The sequence below is a fragment of the Brassica rapa genome, chromosome A05 (assembly GCF_000309985.2).
Source record: "Brassica rapa cultivar Chiifu-401-42 chromosome A05, CAAS_Brap_v3.01, whole genome shotgun sequence".
NCBI lineage: Eukaryota > Viridiplantae > Streptophyta > Magnoliopsida > Brassicales > Brassicaceae > Brassica > Brassica rapa.
This window is the reverse complement of record NC_024799.2, coordinates 10,909,539-10,929,121: the sequence shown is the minus strand read 5'-3', so window position 1 is coordinate 10,929,121 and position 19,583 is coordinate 10,909,539. Positions and strand designations below refer to the sequence as shown.

The following is a 19,583-nucleotide window of genomic DNA, read 5'->3' as shown; positions in this document are numbered from 1 at the left end:
AATTTTATCTGAAATCTGACCCAAAGAACCAAAGAATACCCAAAATTGTATCTGAATACCCAAAAATATATTTTTAAAATTTGAATTTTTACTCGAAATTCAAAACTATAACCGGAAATTCAAACCAAAAACTCAAAAATATATGTATACCAAAAATATATCCAAAATACACAAATATATCTAATATACGCAAACATTTTCGGTACTTTGGCTCCCAAACGGGTTTCGGGTAGATCTCAGACGCGAATAGAGACCCACATTTCCAAAAGAATACATATTTTCGAGTTAATTTTGGTTTGGTTTTTCGGGGTTCATGTATATGCCCATGCGTAAGAGAGAATTACATAAGATTTATACATAATTCCAAATAAAATAATTCACAAATTATATATATTTTTAAAAAATTAATTCTTTTATATAATTTGACTTTATAATATAATAATATAAAACAATCACAAAATACTAATTGATATCAAAAAAATTATAACAAAAGAACTCGCGCTTTCAAGCGCGGATCAAAATCTAGTTCATGTTATGTGGTCGGGTTTTCATTTTCTGCCAGTGGCATGGTTTTGTAAATTGTCTAGTAATCAATGTTTTTAAACCCGATCCGGACACTGAACCGAACGATCTATCGGGTCGATGGGTCGACCGCGGGTGAACCGCAAGTTAATAAATGAATTAATTTTATTATATAATAATATATTAGCTATGAAAATAATAATATAGAAACTAAAATTTAATATTTTCTAACACATAAAATAATAGTTTGGATATGACTTGTTAATTGGAAACTTAGAATACAAAACATAATTTAATAATAGTTTAAATATTTTCTAACGCATAAAATAACTTGTTAATTGGAAACTTAGAATACAAAACATAATTAAAAACTAAAGAAAAGAAGTAAAAGTTATTTATTGGTTCAACCGGTGGTTCAACCGGATCGGGTTCCGGATTTTAGTGGCTTTTTTCATGTTTTTGCAGGTTTCTAAATGTTGGGTTTTTCACAAAATCTAAACCGGATTTTTTCTAGGTCACCGGGTTTACCAGTTCAACCATGGGTCCGGGTCGGGTTTCAAAACACTGCGAGTAATTAAAGGGTCTTTCTAAAGCATGGCTGAGATTGAATGTAAGCATGACATCTCAGCAGGTTTGTATGTAATTAACTTGCAAAACCAAGATTACTATTTCAAATTGTTTCTTTATTAATAAGAAAGGGATAAATAAGCTTTAAATTAAAAAAAAACATGAAAAAGAATGGCTATTCGTGGATTTTTTTAAACCATGGGTAATTACCAACTACATGATCATATAATTTCTAATCTATTACATACGATGACCAATTAGTTGCAATATATGCGAAATTGATGATCAATACCACAGATAATAATTCCACGATGAAATTCTCCCGAAAAACTTGGATCGACAGACAGTGTACGACATCTTCGATAGACATGCCCTGTGCGCACTAGACAACCACAACGAGCGGTTTTTTCTGTAGTACTCTAGAGCCTCTAAAAAGCTTTGCATCATATAATCTTTAAGAAATTGCATAGTCCGTAAGATTCGAACCTCATACCTAGTTGTAGTTATAATTATTTTTTCATTTTATTGGAGATAGATTAATAACAAGATATCATTTATATATTAAAAGAGAAGCATTACAACATATTTTTGTAGTCACGTGTCATCACCAAAATCATTCTTAGAATCCTTAGAAAAATATGTTGGTCCATATATATATGTAATAAGTTTTTTATTAAACTAACCATAAATTAATAATTAATGCTCCTAATTGTTTCCTTAAATAAAAATCACGAAATTACCTAATGTAGCTAAAATATATATATATGGCAATTAATGATTTTGAATAATAAAGATTTGATAAAAATTAGTCTATTCTTTATCACTTTTTAAAATTTTAACTTATTAAAATAAATTAAACAACCAGATTAACTATATAAAAAAATTTAGATTTTTTCATACATGATATATTTTGAATTTTTAAAAACGACTATAAATGACTAAAACTGTTAAAACTGTTAAAAATCTAGCATTGAAATTTTGGTGATCCATGGCTTAAAATTTCTGTTATAACAAGATATAAATTATTATGAAATTACGTAGGAAGTCTTATTTAATAAATAATATTATATATATATATATATTAATATTTTTTAAAAAAAATTATATACCACAAAAAATACATAAGTATTTTAATTTCGAAATTTGTTTTGATTTTTTTTGATAAACATTTTAAACAAATATTGGCAACTTAAAATTTCGATTTTAAACTTTGCATTGAATGTTTTTAAAATTATAAATTACTAAAACTATTTAACATCCCACAAATTTTTTATTATTATCAGTGATTTAAATTTTTTTTAATAAAGAAATACAAATGATCAAAAATAATATGAGTAGAATTTTTTTTAACAGATGTCAACATTAAAAATGTATTATATATATGTATGTTAATATCATTTAAACTTAATGTTATACCATATAAAATAGAAAAAAAATTATTTGTGTGGATAATTAAAATTTATTTATGTATTTGTACCAATTTAATATATATTTATTATTTCATAATATGTAAAAAACATATAATACATAAAAGTAATTTAGATATAATATTCATTCCGCGCAAGGCGCGCAGATCTTAATCTAGTATATTTGTAAATAAGATTGGTAAATCCTATACAATCTAAAAAGGAAATATTTGGATTTTAATATAAACCTTTCTATATAAACTTCATATTTTAAATAGTATGCGGGTGTTTGCTTTTACTTTTTATAAATAAATGTTTATTTTGTATAAGTGAGAATATATATTTTATAATCTACACATATTAAATAATTGTTTAATATGATATTTCTAAATAAAATAATTTATATTTTACATTGAGTAATTTTATTTTGTTTTGCAAACCGTCAATTGTATCACCCACATTTTGAGAATATGACCCGTGCATTCGCACAAATCTATTTTTATTTATTTTTGAATTAAATTATTATGATAATGTAAAATAAAATATGTATATACTATTTAAAATCTGGTACTATATATTTTATACTCTTCGACATTTATCATATTGAATTTACATAGAGGTATTATTTATATCAAAATATACGTACGATAATATATTTATGGTTTATTTTTGCAAAAATGACTTAAACTCAAAGTTAAACACAAAACTAACGCATGATTTTTTTGAAACTTTCGTTTGCCCTATTCACTGTAAAAGTTTGAATTATTCACGTGCCATTATTATTTTATTAATTTTTTTTGAAAATGGTTGTTTCAGTCAATCATCCTCATATTCCTATTTTATTTACAAGATTTCCATTGTTATTAGTACATCAACCACCATGAACAAACAATTTCAATTGTTATTAGTACTAAATTTCCATTGTTATTAGTACATCAACCACCATGCAAATCCAAAATCGTTCAAGTGGCTTCAAAACAAAAACATGAGTGGAAGATGAAATAGATCTACTTTTAAAAAACACAGAAAAATACATATCCAAAAAATTTAGATCTAATTTTAAAGGAGTAGAAGATGAAAACTATGTAATAAGAAACCTGCACAACAAGATGAATTAGTGAGAAAGACATGAGATAAAAATTGATAAATTGGTATAAAGTTTGGTGTTTTCAAGTTCTAAGAGATTAGAGAGAGGTTGGAGAGTTTTAGTTTGGAAAAACTGTAAGAGTTTTAAGCAACCAAATGTTACCAACTGAAAAAAAATCAGATAAGAAACTTATCAAAACACTCAGATTTGTTATGAAAGAAGAGACATGAGAGAAGACTCCGTCATAAGACTTTAGGAAGTCTTGTAGCGCATTATATGTTAGAAGACTTCCAAAGCCTAACTCAGATCTGAACAACATGTGAATCCAAAACCGTTCAAGTGACTTCAAAACAGAGAAAATGAGTGAAAATGCGATAAATCTACCTTTATAGAACACACAAAAATACATATCTAATTAAATTTATAGATCTACCTTTAAACGAATGGAAGATGAGAACCATGCAGCTAAAAACCTGCAAAAACAAGATAAATTAGTGAAAAAGACATGAGATAAAAAAAATAAAAAATTGATATAAAGTTTGGTATTTTCAAGTTTAAAGAAATTAGACAGGAGTTGGAGAGTTTTAGAGTACGAAACATTACATTTTTGTTTAAGTCATTTGAGATAAAGAGAGAAAATGTGCAAATCTGTACTATTAAAGCAGGATCATATTGTCATAATTACCTTAGTTTGTCATTTCTTTCACTAACATTGCATGTTTCATTAAGGGCAATTAAGTAATATTAATAACAAATCTATATTGGGTCATTATTTTTGGATCCAGCCCACATCAAATCTCTCTTGGGCCATTTGGGCCTATTAAAAATCAGATTCAATTCTCACTTTTTTTTCCTTTGGGCCATTGAGTCCAAATTCAAATAATTTTTTTTCAACTATTCTTAATTATTATTTTTTTCTTCTCTTAATATAATTTAAGCTTTCATAAAAATAATTGAATTTTTTATTGAAAAATATAAATCTTTATTAAAAGTATATCATTTTTAATTAAAATATTAACCCCATGATAAAATTAATTTATCAGAGTTATACCAACTTAATTTATTAAAATAATAAAGTTTAATTTTTTAAACATAAATAGTCATTAAAATGAAATACGATAAATAAAGATAAATTTTTTAAGTCTTTTATAAAATAAAACACAAATATATGAAAATGTGACATTTACTAAATATTTGTCAATTGAAAAAAAAAACAAAAATAAACCCGCGCTTTGAAAGCGCGGGTCAAAATCTAGTCTAAACTATTAAAACATGATCATAGGAGTATAAATAAAATCTGACCCAAAGTTTTACTCAATAATTATAATTAAATGTCACTGGTCTTATTTTCATTTAATAACATTAAGTAATCAGCATTAAAGCATTAATTAATTCAGATATTCAATAAAATCTCGAGACTCCTTAAACTAATCATGGAATATTACTTTCATATATACATTAATTTTCATTGCTTGGATTTATAATTTTATCTGGACCTCTATCAAAATGCAAAATATACAAAAATTCCAAGAAAGTAAACCACATTATTCATATGCTATTATATTGTCATCAAATATCTCTAATCTTAACTACAAATATTATACACTATTAAAATAAAAAAGAACGGTTTTTAATTAATTATTTAAGAGATACTTATATATTTTTATTTAAACGTGTAAATCACGCTTGGTTAATATTTTGTTAAATTTTCTTTTTAACCTACAGAGTCAGACTAACAAAGCACATTAGATTCATATAGCTTCAAAGCAAATTAGATTCATCAAACAACCTAAATTTGTCTGCAAAAACAATTTTTGCTTTTTTAAAAAAATGCTGAACCTTTTAAAATCAGACGGTAAATTCAAATAAAAATGATTTATTTGTGTAAATAGTTATTCTATCGTTTCAATGCTAAACCAACAAGATAATATATATATATATATATATATATATATATATAATTTAAAAATTAACATTTCAAAACAATTTATAAAATTTCTGCATATAAACTTTAAAACAATGTTAAACATCGAGAAAATATTGGTAAGAATTAAAAATAGTTACCAAAAATTATGTTTGATAAATTTTGAAAAACGTAAAATTAAAAAACATGTGTGCATGTGCACGGGTCAATATCTAGTTTTCTTTATAAAGTGAGACAAAAGTTTTCAATTATGTTAAATATTTTCGATTCAGAAGACTTTTAGGGAAGTTTTCTAATAGAAGACTTTCGTAAAATCTTTTAATCCCTAAATTTACTATTCTCCCAAAAGATAGGAAAGTCTTCTAGTGAATTATTCATAAGAAGACTTAACTAACCTAAACCCTAAAATCAAATAACTAACTAGACATAAATTAACACTTCACTAAGCTTAAAATTAACTTTTAAAGTATCTAATATACAAAAAACTAAACAGATATATGTCAAATTTAGTTTAAAAAAAAAGAAGTTAAGATTCCAAAATCTAACTCTAAAATACAAACAATACTATGACATATGCTACCAAACCCTAAACCATAGAATATCATGATTCAATCTACATTCACTCATCTATGTTGAAAACAATTCAATTTTACTATATCTTAATTTCTATCATTTACAAAATGTTTATAATTACATGAATTCAATTTTTTCCCTAGAACAATATTTTTTTATAAAATTCATAAATTATTTTTAAGATCAACTATATGAGAAGATTTTCTGGAAGTTTTTCAGAAGACTTACAGAACTGAGCATAGTAGAAGTCTTAAAATTATTTTTATTTGTACTTCTCTTTTAATAAGATAGATGTAACATTTGATTGTATCAATGGGCAAGCCTGACCATTTTATTTGATACCCAAATCCGAACCCAAAACAAAAATACTCCAACCGAAACTGAACCGTGATATAAAAATACCTGAATGGCTTTTAATATGAGTATGTCCGGATAACCGAACCCGATGGATTATATCCGATACCCGAAACGTTACCCGAAATATCCAAACATATATTGAGAGAGAGAAATCTTAAAAGGTTGAAAAGCTTCTAACTTTCTTTTTCTTCTTAATCTGATTTCGAGGGTGATATCGAACCATGTGTTTATTTGTGTGAAATGAATATATCTATATATATAAAGTAGAGTTCTCTCTCTCCAGGGCCCTCCACGTCAGATTCCACCTAAGAAATTCAGGTCTTCTGGTGTCAACACGTGTCTTCCTACAATTCATTTTCCGCTCCACACACTTCGGGTGATTTCGCCATTAACTTCAACCATTATTTCTTTCTTAAAAACATAGAACTGAGAAAATCACAGAGCACTCTTAGACTTCCCTTATTATTAATGTATTCATTAGATTCTTCAAGTTTCCTTTACAGCTTCTCCAATTCGTTTTTTTTTGCTTCTGGATTTTCGATTTTATAAGAATTCTTCAATCCTCCGATTTCTTTTGAAGCGCCTGAGACGAAGAAACTGGTGACAAATTCAAAAATTCCTGTGTTAACACGTGTTCTTTTTATTGAACGCTCCGTTTTATTAATCGAAGTGTGCATAAGATGTGGGCCTGCGTTTTGTATGTCTTGCTCGACAGCCTCTCAACCATCAGATTTTCCCACTTTTTGTTTTCCGCCATTGAACGAATTGAATCGCCGACTAACAACTATAGTTCTCCCAACCATCAATGAAGATCGAGTGTTTCATGGGCTACGATTGATTCAATACAAGATCAGATAGAATCCGTTGTCACTGTTTTGTCGATTCGAGTTCTTCAACCCGGGAAGGAATTCCGGCGCCGTTACGGTACTCGACTCGATGCATGCATTGTCAACATTAGCAACATTAGTTCAATTGTGTGAAGCTGGTACTATAAATATCTGTGTTTTCTTTCTGAAAAAATATCAGATCATTCCTTTTAATCACTTTGGTTTTGATTCTCTCAGTAACTAGAATGTCAAATTCCAGTCTGCTACTCGGTGATTTGAAGGCCGCCGGCGTTGACGTTTGTCTCCTGAGATTATGTAGGCTCACTGATGTAAAGAAAGCCGGCGAGGAGAAAAACATTATCAGCTTCGAGTTTTTTTGTAGAGTTTATACTTTCCGATTTCATAGGAAAGCCCTCTACTTTGGTTTCTCTCACTTTCACTTCATCAGTCTGAAACTCTAGAAGACATACCTAAGTGAAAGCAAGACAAATCAGGTCTGAAATCTTTCTTCCTCCTCTCTTTCATACTTCTGTTTCTTGAAACTATAACATCTTTGTTACTGAGCTGGGAAGCTGTGTGCTATTTTTAAAGGAATCATCTGGAATAAAGCCTAAACCTTTGCTTTTACTATCGAATTACTTGATGAATGTTGTTGTTGTTATTGCAGAGGGGACACAAGACGACTATTGTTAATGGCATCAGAGAGACTTTCAAAGAATATAACTCTGTCCATGTTTTCTCTTTTAAAAACATGAAAACTATCAAATTCAAGGAGTTCATACAACAGTTTAGACACCATGGAAGGTGAGTTTCTTTGTTTTTTTTTTTTGTAATTATGAATAGCTGGGTGTTGCTTGATTGTAAGTGAGATCAATATATGTCACATTCAGTCTTCCTCGCCTAAAATAAAGTGATGTAGTTTGCTCTCTGCAGTTCTACTTCTGATGAAGTCCATCATGCCATCTTTAAAGCCTCTAAGGTTGTTTACTCTGCTTCTTACAATGGTTGTTTTATATACGTGGTCTTTTCTCGCCAGTTGCGTTTTTACATATGTTTGGAATTTTATTTCAGCTGCTTCATGGTGATGATGAACTGCTTATGCCAAAGGAAGAGGTTGAAAGGTACATCTCTCTCTCGAAGACCTCTTTTTCTCATCTTGCTTTGTGAAGACAGCAGTGAAAGGCTTAAACTGTATCCATCTCTCTCCTGCCTTTCATGTATCACTGTTGTAACTGTTTCTAAATGCTTCTTCTGGTTATCATTACAGCTTATTTGACGCTTATGAAGATTCTGACTTTAGAAGGAGTGGCAGTATAAACGGTTTGTGAATAAAATTATTGCCAGCTTGATAAACATACAAGCGTGATTGCGTTAATCTTCATTACTGATCAATACTGTTTTGGTACTATTGACTGATCAGGTTGAACTGAAGGGAGGTCTTCTAGAGCAGTTCACACATGAGATGGAACCGTTTCTAAGGAAGCAAGGTATGCATGTTCGGCTCAACAAAAGGTGTATCTTGCCACTTTTAGTTTCCCTCCTTCACAAAGTTAATTTCTTTCTTGATTCATTATGTAGGTACAACCTGATATTGATTGTTATAGCCAGATGTATCCCAACCAAAAATACGTTTGCGACCACGGTTAGCAATATTGATCAAGACCTTGCTCAAGAAAAATGTGTACCAAGAGCAAGGTGATATAATTTATATATATATTTAAAGTAATGTTATTAAGAACATATGATTTTTAAGTGAAAATATAGGTCTGAGATGAATTATGAAACATGATTAGCAGGAAAGTTGGAAACGGAGACAGTTTCTGATAAGGCATGCAATGGCACCTCGATATTAGACAGTTCGGAGGAATCGAAGATGGGTTTGGATGTGAGAATGTGTAATGGTAATGGGCTTCAATGGGTTTCAGTTGGATTGGCAGGTACTATGATTTATGCTCCTACAATCAAGAAGGATTATGTTGGGAGGAGTAAGTATGAAAAACAATGGGAAGTCAGAGAACTTCAAATCTTTTACATATTTGTTTATGTTACTGTACTTCCTTAAAATTTGCACCATCTCAGGCATTTTAAAGTGAAAGAATTATAAATCCTGCTACAGCATCCTTATCCTTTCCCTAACTAGCATCATAACTATATATTAAGAAAAATAAGCAAAAGATAGTTTCATAGCATCTGCATATTAACGAAATTAACATGATACTCAAAATTAAAACTTTACGAGAACTAAACACACAAAACATCATGCTTCGTCAACTGTTAATACTTTATAGTTATGCAGAAAAACTTTTGCTTAAAATATGCAGAAAAAGGTTTATGTGTCTTATTCTACTTACTCTAATTGTAAATTTAAAAATCTATGTGCCTTATTGGTATAATTAAACTAAAATAAACATTGAGAGAAAGTAAATAATTATATATTTAAAATTTTTATTGTAATTAGACAAGTTGTGTTACAAAAAAAAAAAAATTAGACAAGTTTATAATTATAAAATGAAGAATAAAATACATAGATAATATTGCTGTAAAATAATTATGAACCTTAATTTTATTTAAATAAAAACTAAAATAAAATTTAAAATAAATTTGTACAATTAATTTTACTCGCCCTCGTCCGCCCCCCCCCCCCCCCCCCCACCCGTAGGGCGGGTTTACCCTAGTAAGAAAGAAAAAAGAATGGAAATGTGTAAAAGATCTCTTTGGTACATGCAAGAATGAAGATCCGTAAATCCTAGCCATCTTCCCCGGCTGTAAATTACGATCTTCCTCATCTTCACGTTCTTCGACATCTTTATCTACAAAATATATATTATAAATCTGTGGAAACATCAAAAAAGTTTTTAAACGAATTATTAAATATTTCTGTTTTATACGAAATTAATAACCAAACCTGAAGTGAAAATACCCAAACTCAACCCAATCCGACAAAATATTTAAAATTATCCATACAGGTTCTAGAATCCTTAACCGAAATACCTAAAAATCTGAAATACCCGATCCGAACCCGAACGAATACCAAAAGAGTAATCAAATCCCCCTATATATTAAAAGAGAAGTCACTTTAGTGAAGTCTGGTGACGTATCGCTCATAGGTGAAGTTTCAAAAAAATTGTTATAATTTAATTGGTCGATTGTTTTTAGTTTTTATTTATTTAAATTAGATCTAAAAATTTAAGGTAAGTCTAAAAACATTTAACATCACTTGCCATATAATCTAAAGAATATTAAATATAACAATTTATGGCAACTAATTCTCGAAATTATAGAAAGATTAATAATGTTATATTTATTACTTTTAATAATTATAAACTATAAAATATAATGAACGAATTTTTATATAAGATAATTATAATAGTTTTATACTCTACTTGATGAATTGTATTCGAATATAATTATATAATAACTATTTTAAATATAACAAAATCCAAACATGTTTATTAATATGATTTTTAAATTATTTATCTTTGTTTACAAAATAAATTTATCAGAATTTTAAAATTATTGATATAGTGTTATAAATTTTTTATAAAAATATAAATCCTACTTTATATTGATTGAGAAGTCACATAAGTGATTTTTTATTACATGTTTATCATAAATGAACTCTTCAAATTGTTATAATTTGATTGACCGATGATTTTTAATTTTATTTATTATAATTATATCTAAAAGGAGAGGATAATTTAATTTTCACTTTCCAAATAATCTACATAATATTAGAAATAATTATTTATGGTAACTAATTGTTGAAACTATAAAAGAGTAATAATGCGATCAATTTTTTATATATATTTATAAATTACATAAAATAATAAACAAAAGTGTTTATTTGAATTGATATAATGATTTTATATTCGTACAGAAAGAATTATATTTGTATATAAAGTATCATAATAACTATTAATGTCTAATAATTCAATGCATGCTTTATAAATCATTTATAAAATTATAAATACATTTATAAAAATCAGAAGTTTTAAATTATTATAAGAGGTTCTAAGTCATTTATAGAAGCTTATATATTAATTTATAAAATGTATTTTGAAAATTTATCCACCTATTACAATATTTTTCATTTTTTTCATTTTTAATGGTAAAATTCCTCAACTATGTTTACTTAGTGTAGAAACCTCTAAATTAAATATTTACTGGTAGTAATAGTAATTATGACCTGTTAGAGTTTAAATCATTAAATAAAGTTAGTTTATGGGGTTTTTCCGTTAAATACTTAGTTTGGGGATTTTTATCCAAAACAAACTTAGTTGAAGGGTTTTAACGTCAAAATTCCTTATTCTTTCCTTATTAACTATTATTTAAATCATTATAGTGGGATTTGTTTTATCAAAAACCAGTTGCAATCAACTGGCGATATATATTCTTTCATAATATCATGCATTTAATATTTAAATATATATATAACAAGATTTGAGTTACCAAAATTATGTATATATTATAACGAGAATATCTTCTAATAAATTTTTTAAGATATTCTATCTTATAGCTGAATCAAAATTTATTAGAGGATATTTTATCTCATAGCTTCTCTTGAAAACTAGGTCATTTAGAAAGTTAAACTAATTTGCTATATAAATATCACGCCACCCCCATTAGTTTCACGCATCTATCTTTTAAGTTTTCATATGTTTTTGATCGTTCTAATTTAAATTATACTTTTGTGATCTTGCGCAGGTGTATGATAATCAATAAGTAACTCATAGACGGGAACACCATTATTGGTAATTTTATGGGAGATTCTTCTTCTCCGTTTTTTTTCTGTTATCTTCCTGTCCATGTTGTATATCTATCTATATTTTTGCATCAGTAGTGATTCAACTAACAAAAAGAGACGACTCTGTTTATCCAGGAACTGATCATCCCTTTCGAAAAAGGTAATTCTTTTTTTTATAAAGTTAAATCACTTATCAAGAATATAATATAAGATGTGTATGCTAATCAAGTGCAATTTATTTATTGTGCGTGATCCTCTTCGGTACGTCTGAGAGCCAAAGGTAATCTCAAAGCTGTTTAAAAACTTTGAAACTCATTGACGTTGTCCTATCAATTATATAATTTTTTATCTTTTGGGGATTGTTTACATCTTTAAATATCTTTGTTAGAATTACCTCTTTTCTGACTTAAGGCTTAAAGAAGGAAACCGTAAATCATCTCTGTTGTTACAATGATTCCAATGATAATAAATCTCAGGTAATTCAAAATCTCTCTTTTATATTTCATGGCTGATTTTTTTATTGGGGTTATGCGTGAAATATTTATTTTTTCTCAATTATATTTTTCTGATGTTTTAAGATTAGTGTTAAATGTGATCGTTTTCTAAACGTTCTAATGTATTCTTTGTTCATATGATCATAGTATAAATATTTTAATTGAACATCGAATCTTTCATATTAACTATGTACATGTAACATAAGTATTATATAGTTGTAAATAAGTAATTATCAATTTAATATTAATGTTAATGTCCGCACATGCGTGCGGACGGTCCATCTAGTTCTGGTTTAAAAGGCAAACCCTTTATCTAGTCTTCACATGATTCAACGAAAAAAAAAACCTGGCTCTGGTATGTTTTGAAAATTTTCAATAAAAAAAGAAGGGAAAAGATCATTTATTTTTTTACAAAAAAAAACGAAAAAAAATAATCCAAATGAAAATAAACAGACACATCCTTTATTCATAAGAAAATCAAGAAAGAACCCTACAAGTGACTGACTACACAAACATCACACTGAACACACAAAAATTACACTGAGACACAAACAAAAAGCATAGCCCATGCCACCTCGAAGTGACAAATCCACAAGTATGACTCTGAGGTAACTTTATTCACACGGAAAGCAAGAAACAAACCCCAACAAAGTTTTCAGTTGGCTGCTGGAGCGATATAAGCTCCAAGAGCATTGACGTGAGAGTCCGCGAAGCCATGAAAACCGACGATCTTCTTGTCTTTCACTTCAAGTAAAATGTCTGTACTTTCGTCTCCAGGAATTTTTTCAAATCCATAATACTTTGAAGTCTTTGTGTTGGTTTTGAATTGAATTCCCGCAATTTTGTTGGATGAATCTGACCAACCCTTCACGGAAATAAGATACTCGTTGGGATGACTTATCTCAAACTGCATGATCATGAGAAACCCAATATGAAAATTTTCAGTAAGCTCTAGATAATGTGTTTTGATAGAAAATATTCTTAGAAAAGAATAGAAACATAATACCGTTCCAATGGTAGATCTCCTTCCCCTCACACCACGTGCGGGTCCTTTCTTTGTCTGTCCGTTCTTGACATACTCGAAGCTGATTTCCTCAATCCATCGACCAACTGCAACATGTATCTTTGTCACACCGTCGTAATCGCCTCCGTCATCCCATTGATTGCCTCCCTTGCCTCCTTGTGCCTCCAGTCTTTGAGTACTAGAACCGCTGTCAGATCCTTTTCCACTGTCTTGAGTACTAGAACCGCTGTCAGATCCTTTTCCACTGTCTTTAGTACTAGAACCGCTGTCAGTTCCTTTTCCACTGTCTTTAGTACTAGAACCGCTGTCAGTTCCTTTTCCACTGTTTGAGTCGCCCCCCGGTTTAGAACCAGTGTCGAAGTAGGCCCCAATAGCATCAATAGCATGACCAGCACGTCCATGGAATCCAATAAGCTTTCCTCCATTTTCACCTTTGAACTCGAATTCTGTTCCCTTCATCTCACCGAATAAAGGAGAGGTAAATCCTCTTGAGGTTGTGAGGTATAATGATGTGATAAGTGTTGTATCATATGTGAAAATATGATCGTAGCTTCCACCAACGGCCGTGAAGTTATCATTTGGATGATCCACCGAAAACTGTATGTAAGTTTTTCATTAGAAACAAATAAATATGTAGCAAAAAATATTCAATATTTAACAGAAGTCACCAAAATATTTAATTTATACCTCTTTTACTTGCCCTCGACTTGTCCCGTGCTCACGGATTTCAACTTTTCCATCCTTTACGTACTCGATCTTGATGTAGGTTACACTGAATTCATCAGCTGCCACAGCTACTTTCTTCACACCATCGAAACCAACATCGTTGAATTCGTTTCCCCTGTCACCACCTAGGGGTCCCATCTTTACGGGTACTACAGGTTTAGGACCACCTCCCTCACCGCCTTGTGAACCGGTGTGGAAGTAAGCTCCGATGGCATCAATAGCATAGCCAGCACGTCCATGGAACCCGAGAAGCTTTCCTCTATTTTCACCTTGGAACTCGAAATCTGTTCCCTTCTTCTCACCGAATAATGGAGAGGTAAAACCCCTGGAGGTTGTGAAGTATAGCGATGTGATAAGCGTTGTATCATATGTGAAAATATGATTGTAGCTTCCACCAACGGCCACGATGTTATCATTTGGATAATCCACCGAGAACTGTATTTTATTTTCCATAAAAATCAAACAATTTATTAGCAAACCCAATGAATATTATCGTAAAAAAAATAATCACAATGTTTTATACCTCTTTTAGTTGCCCGCGATTTGTCCCGTGTTCACGTATCTCAACTTTTCCGTCCTTTATGTATTCGATCTTGAGATAAGTTACACTGAATTCATCTGCTCCCACAGTTACTTTCTTCACACCATCAAAACCAACATCATCAAATTCATTTCCCTTGGCACCACCTAAGGGTCCCATCTTTCCGGGGACAACAGGTCTAGGACCACCTCCCTGGCCACCTTGTGAACCAGTGTGGAAGTAAGCTCCGATGGCATCAATAGCAAAACCAGCACGTCCATGGAACCCGAGAAGTTTTCCTCTATTTTCACCTTGGAACTCGAAATCTGTTCCCGTTTTCTCACCAAATAAAGGAGAGGTAAAACCCCTGGAGGTTGTGAAGTATAGCGATGTGATAAGCGTTGTATCATACGTGAAAATATGATTGTAGCTTCCACCAACGGCCACGATATTATCATTTGGATAATCCACCGAAAACTATATTGTATTTTCCACAAAAATCAAATAATTTATTAGCAAAACCATCTATACTATTAAAAGAGAAACATTCTGAAAAAATCTACTTATAAAAGGTTGTTGGATCCTTTCATTACATTAACATTTTTTTGGTATTCCCTTATTTATCTCTAACAATAAATAACCCAATATTCAATAACATTATATACCATATCATTCACCTATTTTTACTCTTTCTATAAGTTAATCATATAATTTACAATATTTTTAAACGAGAATATACTTGCGAATTCACATTATCATTAAAATTATTGAAGATTTTATCATTCATAATTGGTAAGCCACATTCTCATCTACACAAATCTTACGTGTAGATGACAAATCAAATAGTTTTTTAAGTTTTGCGTATTATTATAAAATATATGAGAATTATAATTAATTTTTTAAAAAATATTATCAAAATTTTTTAAGTTTTTATCGGGTCAACCTGTGTTGGTTCACGGGTTAATGGCATGATTTTCTGTTTTATCGGATTTTTAATTAATAGGTTTTCCTTAAATCTGAATTTTGTGGAAACATATCAGTTGGTATAATCATGATAGAATATTACATGAAGAATATAAGTCAGTCCATATTATATATGGCCACCAGTTTACTGGTCCAATTGCAGGTCCGAATCAAATATGAAAACAATGCTTATATCTTAATTCGTCAATAAACTACATATGTATTCCTACTAAAAGGAGTTAAATCATTTTCAAAAATAAATTTTTTTTCGTACCATTTCAATGTTTCACGATTGGTTTCAGTTTTTTAGTTTTAGAGATATAGGATTTGCTCGATTATTTATGAAAATCAGTTTAATGTAGGTTTCGTTTTTCTTTTTCAGTTTGCTACAGTTTAGTTCGCGGTTTGGGATAAATGTACATAAACCTATACACTATATATATTATGTAGAAGTTCATTTAAATATATATTTAATTTAGAAAACAAACCCGCGGGTCAAAATCTAGCTAAATATTAATTATCCTATAAACAAGAACCAAAATGATTTATACCTCTTTTAGTTGCCCGCGGCTTGTCCCGTGTTCACGTATTTCAACTTTTCCGTCCTTACTGTATTCGATCTTGATATAAGTTATACTGAATTCATCTGCTCCCACAGTTATTTTCTTCACACCATCAAAACCAACATCGTCGAATTCATTTCCCTTGTCACCACCAAGGGGTCCCATCTTTCCAGGGATAACAGGTCTAGGACCGCCTCCATCGTTGCCAGTTCCAGAGCCAACAGGTTTAGTACCAGCTCCGTCTTCTCCTGTCTCAAGGCCACCAGGTTTAGTACCGGCTCCGTCTTCGTCGGTTCCAGAGCCACCAGGTTTAGTACCTTCTCCATCTGCCCCGGTTCCAAGGTCACCAGGTTTAGTGCCGGCTCCGTTTTCACCGGTTCCGGGACCACTAGGTTTAGTGCCGGCTCCGTTTTCACCGGTTCCAGGACCACCAGGTTTAGTACCGGCTCCGTCTTCGCCGGTTCCAGAGCCACCAGGTTTAGTACCTTCTCCATCTGCCCCGGTTCCAAGGTCACCAGGTTTAGTGCCGGCTCCGTTTTCACCGGTTCCGGGACCACTAGGTTTAGTGCCGGCTCCGTTTTCACCGGTTCCAGGACCACCAGGTTTTGGACCACCTCCCGCATCGCCGGGTCCTGGGCTAACAGGTTGACCGCTTCCAGCGTCGCCTGTTCCGGGGCCAGCAGGTTTTGGTTTAATGCTACCAGGGGGAGGAATGGGAGCAAAATGAACGTTGATGGAGTTGAGTGCACTTCCACTATTTCCTAGAAATCCAGCTATTTGGTTGTTTCTCGGTGCGTCAGCAGAAAAGAAGTTTCGTGTTAGGTTTCCATAAGGCCCATAGGTCTTCTTGTTCGTCCTAAACAATAACGCCGTTATAACGTCTCCGGAGAAAGTCGTTCGGTAGTAACCAGACACACGCGTTATGAACTCGTCTGAGCTCAGTGTAAACTGCCAAAAAACAAAACTGTAATTAACAGAAAAATAGTGTTTAATAATCTTTCATAGATATAAAAAATAATGCTTAATAATCTTTTATACTTCTCAGAGTTCAGAATAATCATAATACAAAAATATTAACACTGTTTACTAACTTCGTCAGAGTTGGTGCCAACGGTGCCACGACGCTGGGGCTGAACGTTGGTGCCCTCGTATTCAACCTCGATAGATCTGATGACGTCATCAAACGTAAGCTGGACTCTGTTCACCTTCGCGTGCGTTCCGTCATCCCAAGACATTTTGGCCTTAAAGATCCGTCAGATATCTGTTGACGAGAATTGTATTAAAGATTATATATATCCAAAAAGAAGTTTATACACTGGAAGATATAGTAAAAAAAACACAACTAAACAGTGGCGGAACTAGAATTTTTTTTTTACTGGGAACATAATTTAATTAAAATATTTATTATAATAATATTTAAATAATTATATATATATAAATATTAAATTGTTATTACAAATGTTATATTGTTAGCATCTTTAACATGAAATATGTTTATTATTTATATGATTTAACATATAACTTTACTATTTTCTATATAAAGTATATTTTTTTGTTAAGACCAACCAAAATAAGGTAAACACACAAATAGAGAAATTATTAAAAAACTAATTATACTCTAAAAATAATTAACCAACTGAAAAGTATATAAAATATTATTGAACAATCTCTGTAAATAAAAAATATGGAAACAAAAAATGTCTTAAATTCTCTGTTATAGATACGTGAAGCACTAATATAGGAAGGAAATTGGAAATAAGTAGTTTGTTATAACTAATAAAAATGATTTTTAATGAAAACAAAACTGAAATGGTGAGAGGCGACACTCGAACCAAGAAGTGTTGGGGGCAGAGATGAAATTTTTATGGGGGCAGCACCAACTGATCCAATGAATATTTGGCTAATTATTTAACAAAATTCATAGATATTTAAACTTGCTGGGGGCAGCTGCCCCCCCCTCTCCACTAACGTAGCTCCGCCAATGCAACTACGTAGTCTTAACTTCTCAGGATCAAACTAACTCAGATCAATAAATAGTACACATATTATATTTACTTTCGATGGTTAAAATTCAACTTTTCATCCGTTCGATGACAATTCATTATCGTGTGAAACCAAAACCATATGTTTGTTTCTTTAAGAAACTGATGAAAAACTACAATATATATATATGGATGAAGACGTACGATTTCTAAAAATTGATAGGCATCAGAAAAAGAAAAAAAATTTATAATATACCCAGGAGAAAAAGATGAAATAAAGGAACAAAAAATATTGACCACAAATATTTGTTAAAAAAATTAAAAAATATAATATTTTTTTTTGGGACAATAGTTTGACACCAACATAGCCACAAAATGATTTGTTCATAAATTCTTGGAATTCCTTTTTAAATACTCTTTTTTGTTTGTTGCTAGTCTTAAAAAAAAAGAATTTCAATTTAGTACTCATTTCTTTGTCTTTTAAATGTGTATTTTCAAAGATCTCTGTATTTTCTTGCATAGTCTTAGACCATGATTAACCCAGGTTCTTAGGATAGGGTTCTTTTTTTTTTTATCTTTTAAATGTGTATTTTCAAAGATTTCTGTATTTTCGTGGATAGTCTTAGACCATTATTAACCCAGGTTCTTAGGATGGGATTCTTAGCTTTTAACTAAGAAAAACTAAGAACCGTCTCTTAAATAAGAGATATAAAAGCCAGCTCTTAGCTGAAAAGTATAAAAAAAATATAAAAAATATCAAATCATGAGTTAAAAACTCCACCCTAAGAACCGGGTTAATCATGCTCTTATATCCAAACCCTACCTCGTTTTAATCGGGATATACAGAAAAATCAAGAAAGCTAAAATTAATGTGTGTACGAGAGAGAGATAGAAAGAGACCTTATAATGTTGGAAGGCAGCTGTGAGTGAGAATGATAGTATTTGACATGGGGCAGTGCTACTCCCTATATATATAAACGTTAGTGAAATGCCACAGTTTGTTATATGTATGGGATAACTCGAACCGCGGTTATCTTCAAAAAAAAAAAAACTCGAACCGCGGCAAATACATATCATTATTTTCAAAAAAGAAAATGCTCTCCACGTGGTTTAACAACTTAATAATAATCCAAGTAACCATGCATGAAACGAAAAAATCCAAGCAGCCATGCATGAGATGAAAAAATCCAAGTAACTATGGATTTGTGTCACCAAACAAAGCAACAGAAAAATGACAAGGAATCAAGGATCATACTTGTTAATTGTTGGACCACAACCAGTTCACATGTCCTTGACAGCTAATA

The 19,583-nt window shown here is 30.7% G+C and overlaps 1 protein-coding gene and 1 long non-coding RNA gene across 9 annotated transcripts; one reads left to right on the top strand and one right to left on the bottom strand.

Moving 5' to 3' along the window:
* Positions 1-4,719: 4,719 nt before the first annotated feature.
* On the top strand, positions 4,720-12,932 carry LOC103868523. 7 transcript variants are annotated; one of them, XR_004457947.1, is made up of 9 exons: positions 4,720-7,421; positions 7,501-7,757; positions 7,931-8,067; positions 8,197-8,242; positions 8,335-8,384; positions 8,531-8,583; positions 8,684-8,750; positions 8,842-9,164; positions 11,968-12,932. It is a non-coding gene; the product is annotated as an uncharacterized LOC103868523 (long non-coding RNA). The 7 variants fall into 7 exon arrangements; XR_004457949.1 differs by lacking the exon at positions 11,968-12,932 and having other exon boundaries at positions 4,725-7,421; positions 8,842-8,985; positions 9,057-9,772; XR_004457948.1 differs by lacking the exon at positions 11,968-12,932 and having other exon boundaries at positions 4,726-7,421; positions 8,842-8,985; positions 9,060-9,772.
* On the bottom strand, positions 12,925-19,263 carry LOC103868522 (jacalin-related lectin 34). Of its 2 annotated transcripts, XM_033290961.1 has the most exons (7): positions 19,180-19,263; positions 17,389-17,558; positions 16,286-17,245; positions 14,775-15,248; positions 14,213-14,686; positions 13,508-14,122; positions 12,925-13,408 (listed from the first exon to the last, which is right to left on the bottom strand). In XM_033290961.1, exons 2-7 carry the CDS (start codon positions 17,530-17,532, stop codon positions 13,157-13,159), a joined length of 2,919 nt encoding a protein of 972 aa, XP_033146852.1. In that variant the 5' UTR covers positions 17,533-17,558; positions 19,180-19,263; the 3' UTR covers positions 12,925-13,156. The 2 variants fall into 2 exon arrangements, with proteins under 2 accessions (XP_033146852.1, XP_033146853.1); XM_033290962.1 differs by lacking the exon at positions 14,775-15,248.
* Between the last annotated feature and the right edge of the window lie 320 nt (positions 19,264-19,583).

Coding starts and splice junctions, on each gene's coding strand:
- LOC103868522 (XM_033290961.1), bottom strand. CDS start 17,532: ATGTCTTGGGATGACGGAACGCACGCGAAGGTGAACAGAGTCCAGCTT. Junction 15,249..16,285: donor GCCGCGGGCAACTAAAAGAG/GTATAAATCATT, acceptor AATACAATATAG/TTTTCGGTGGATTATCCAAA. Junction 14,123..14,212: donor GTCGAGGGCAAGTAAAAGAG/GTATAAATTAAA, acceptor ACTTACATACAG/TTTTCGGTGGATCATCCAAA.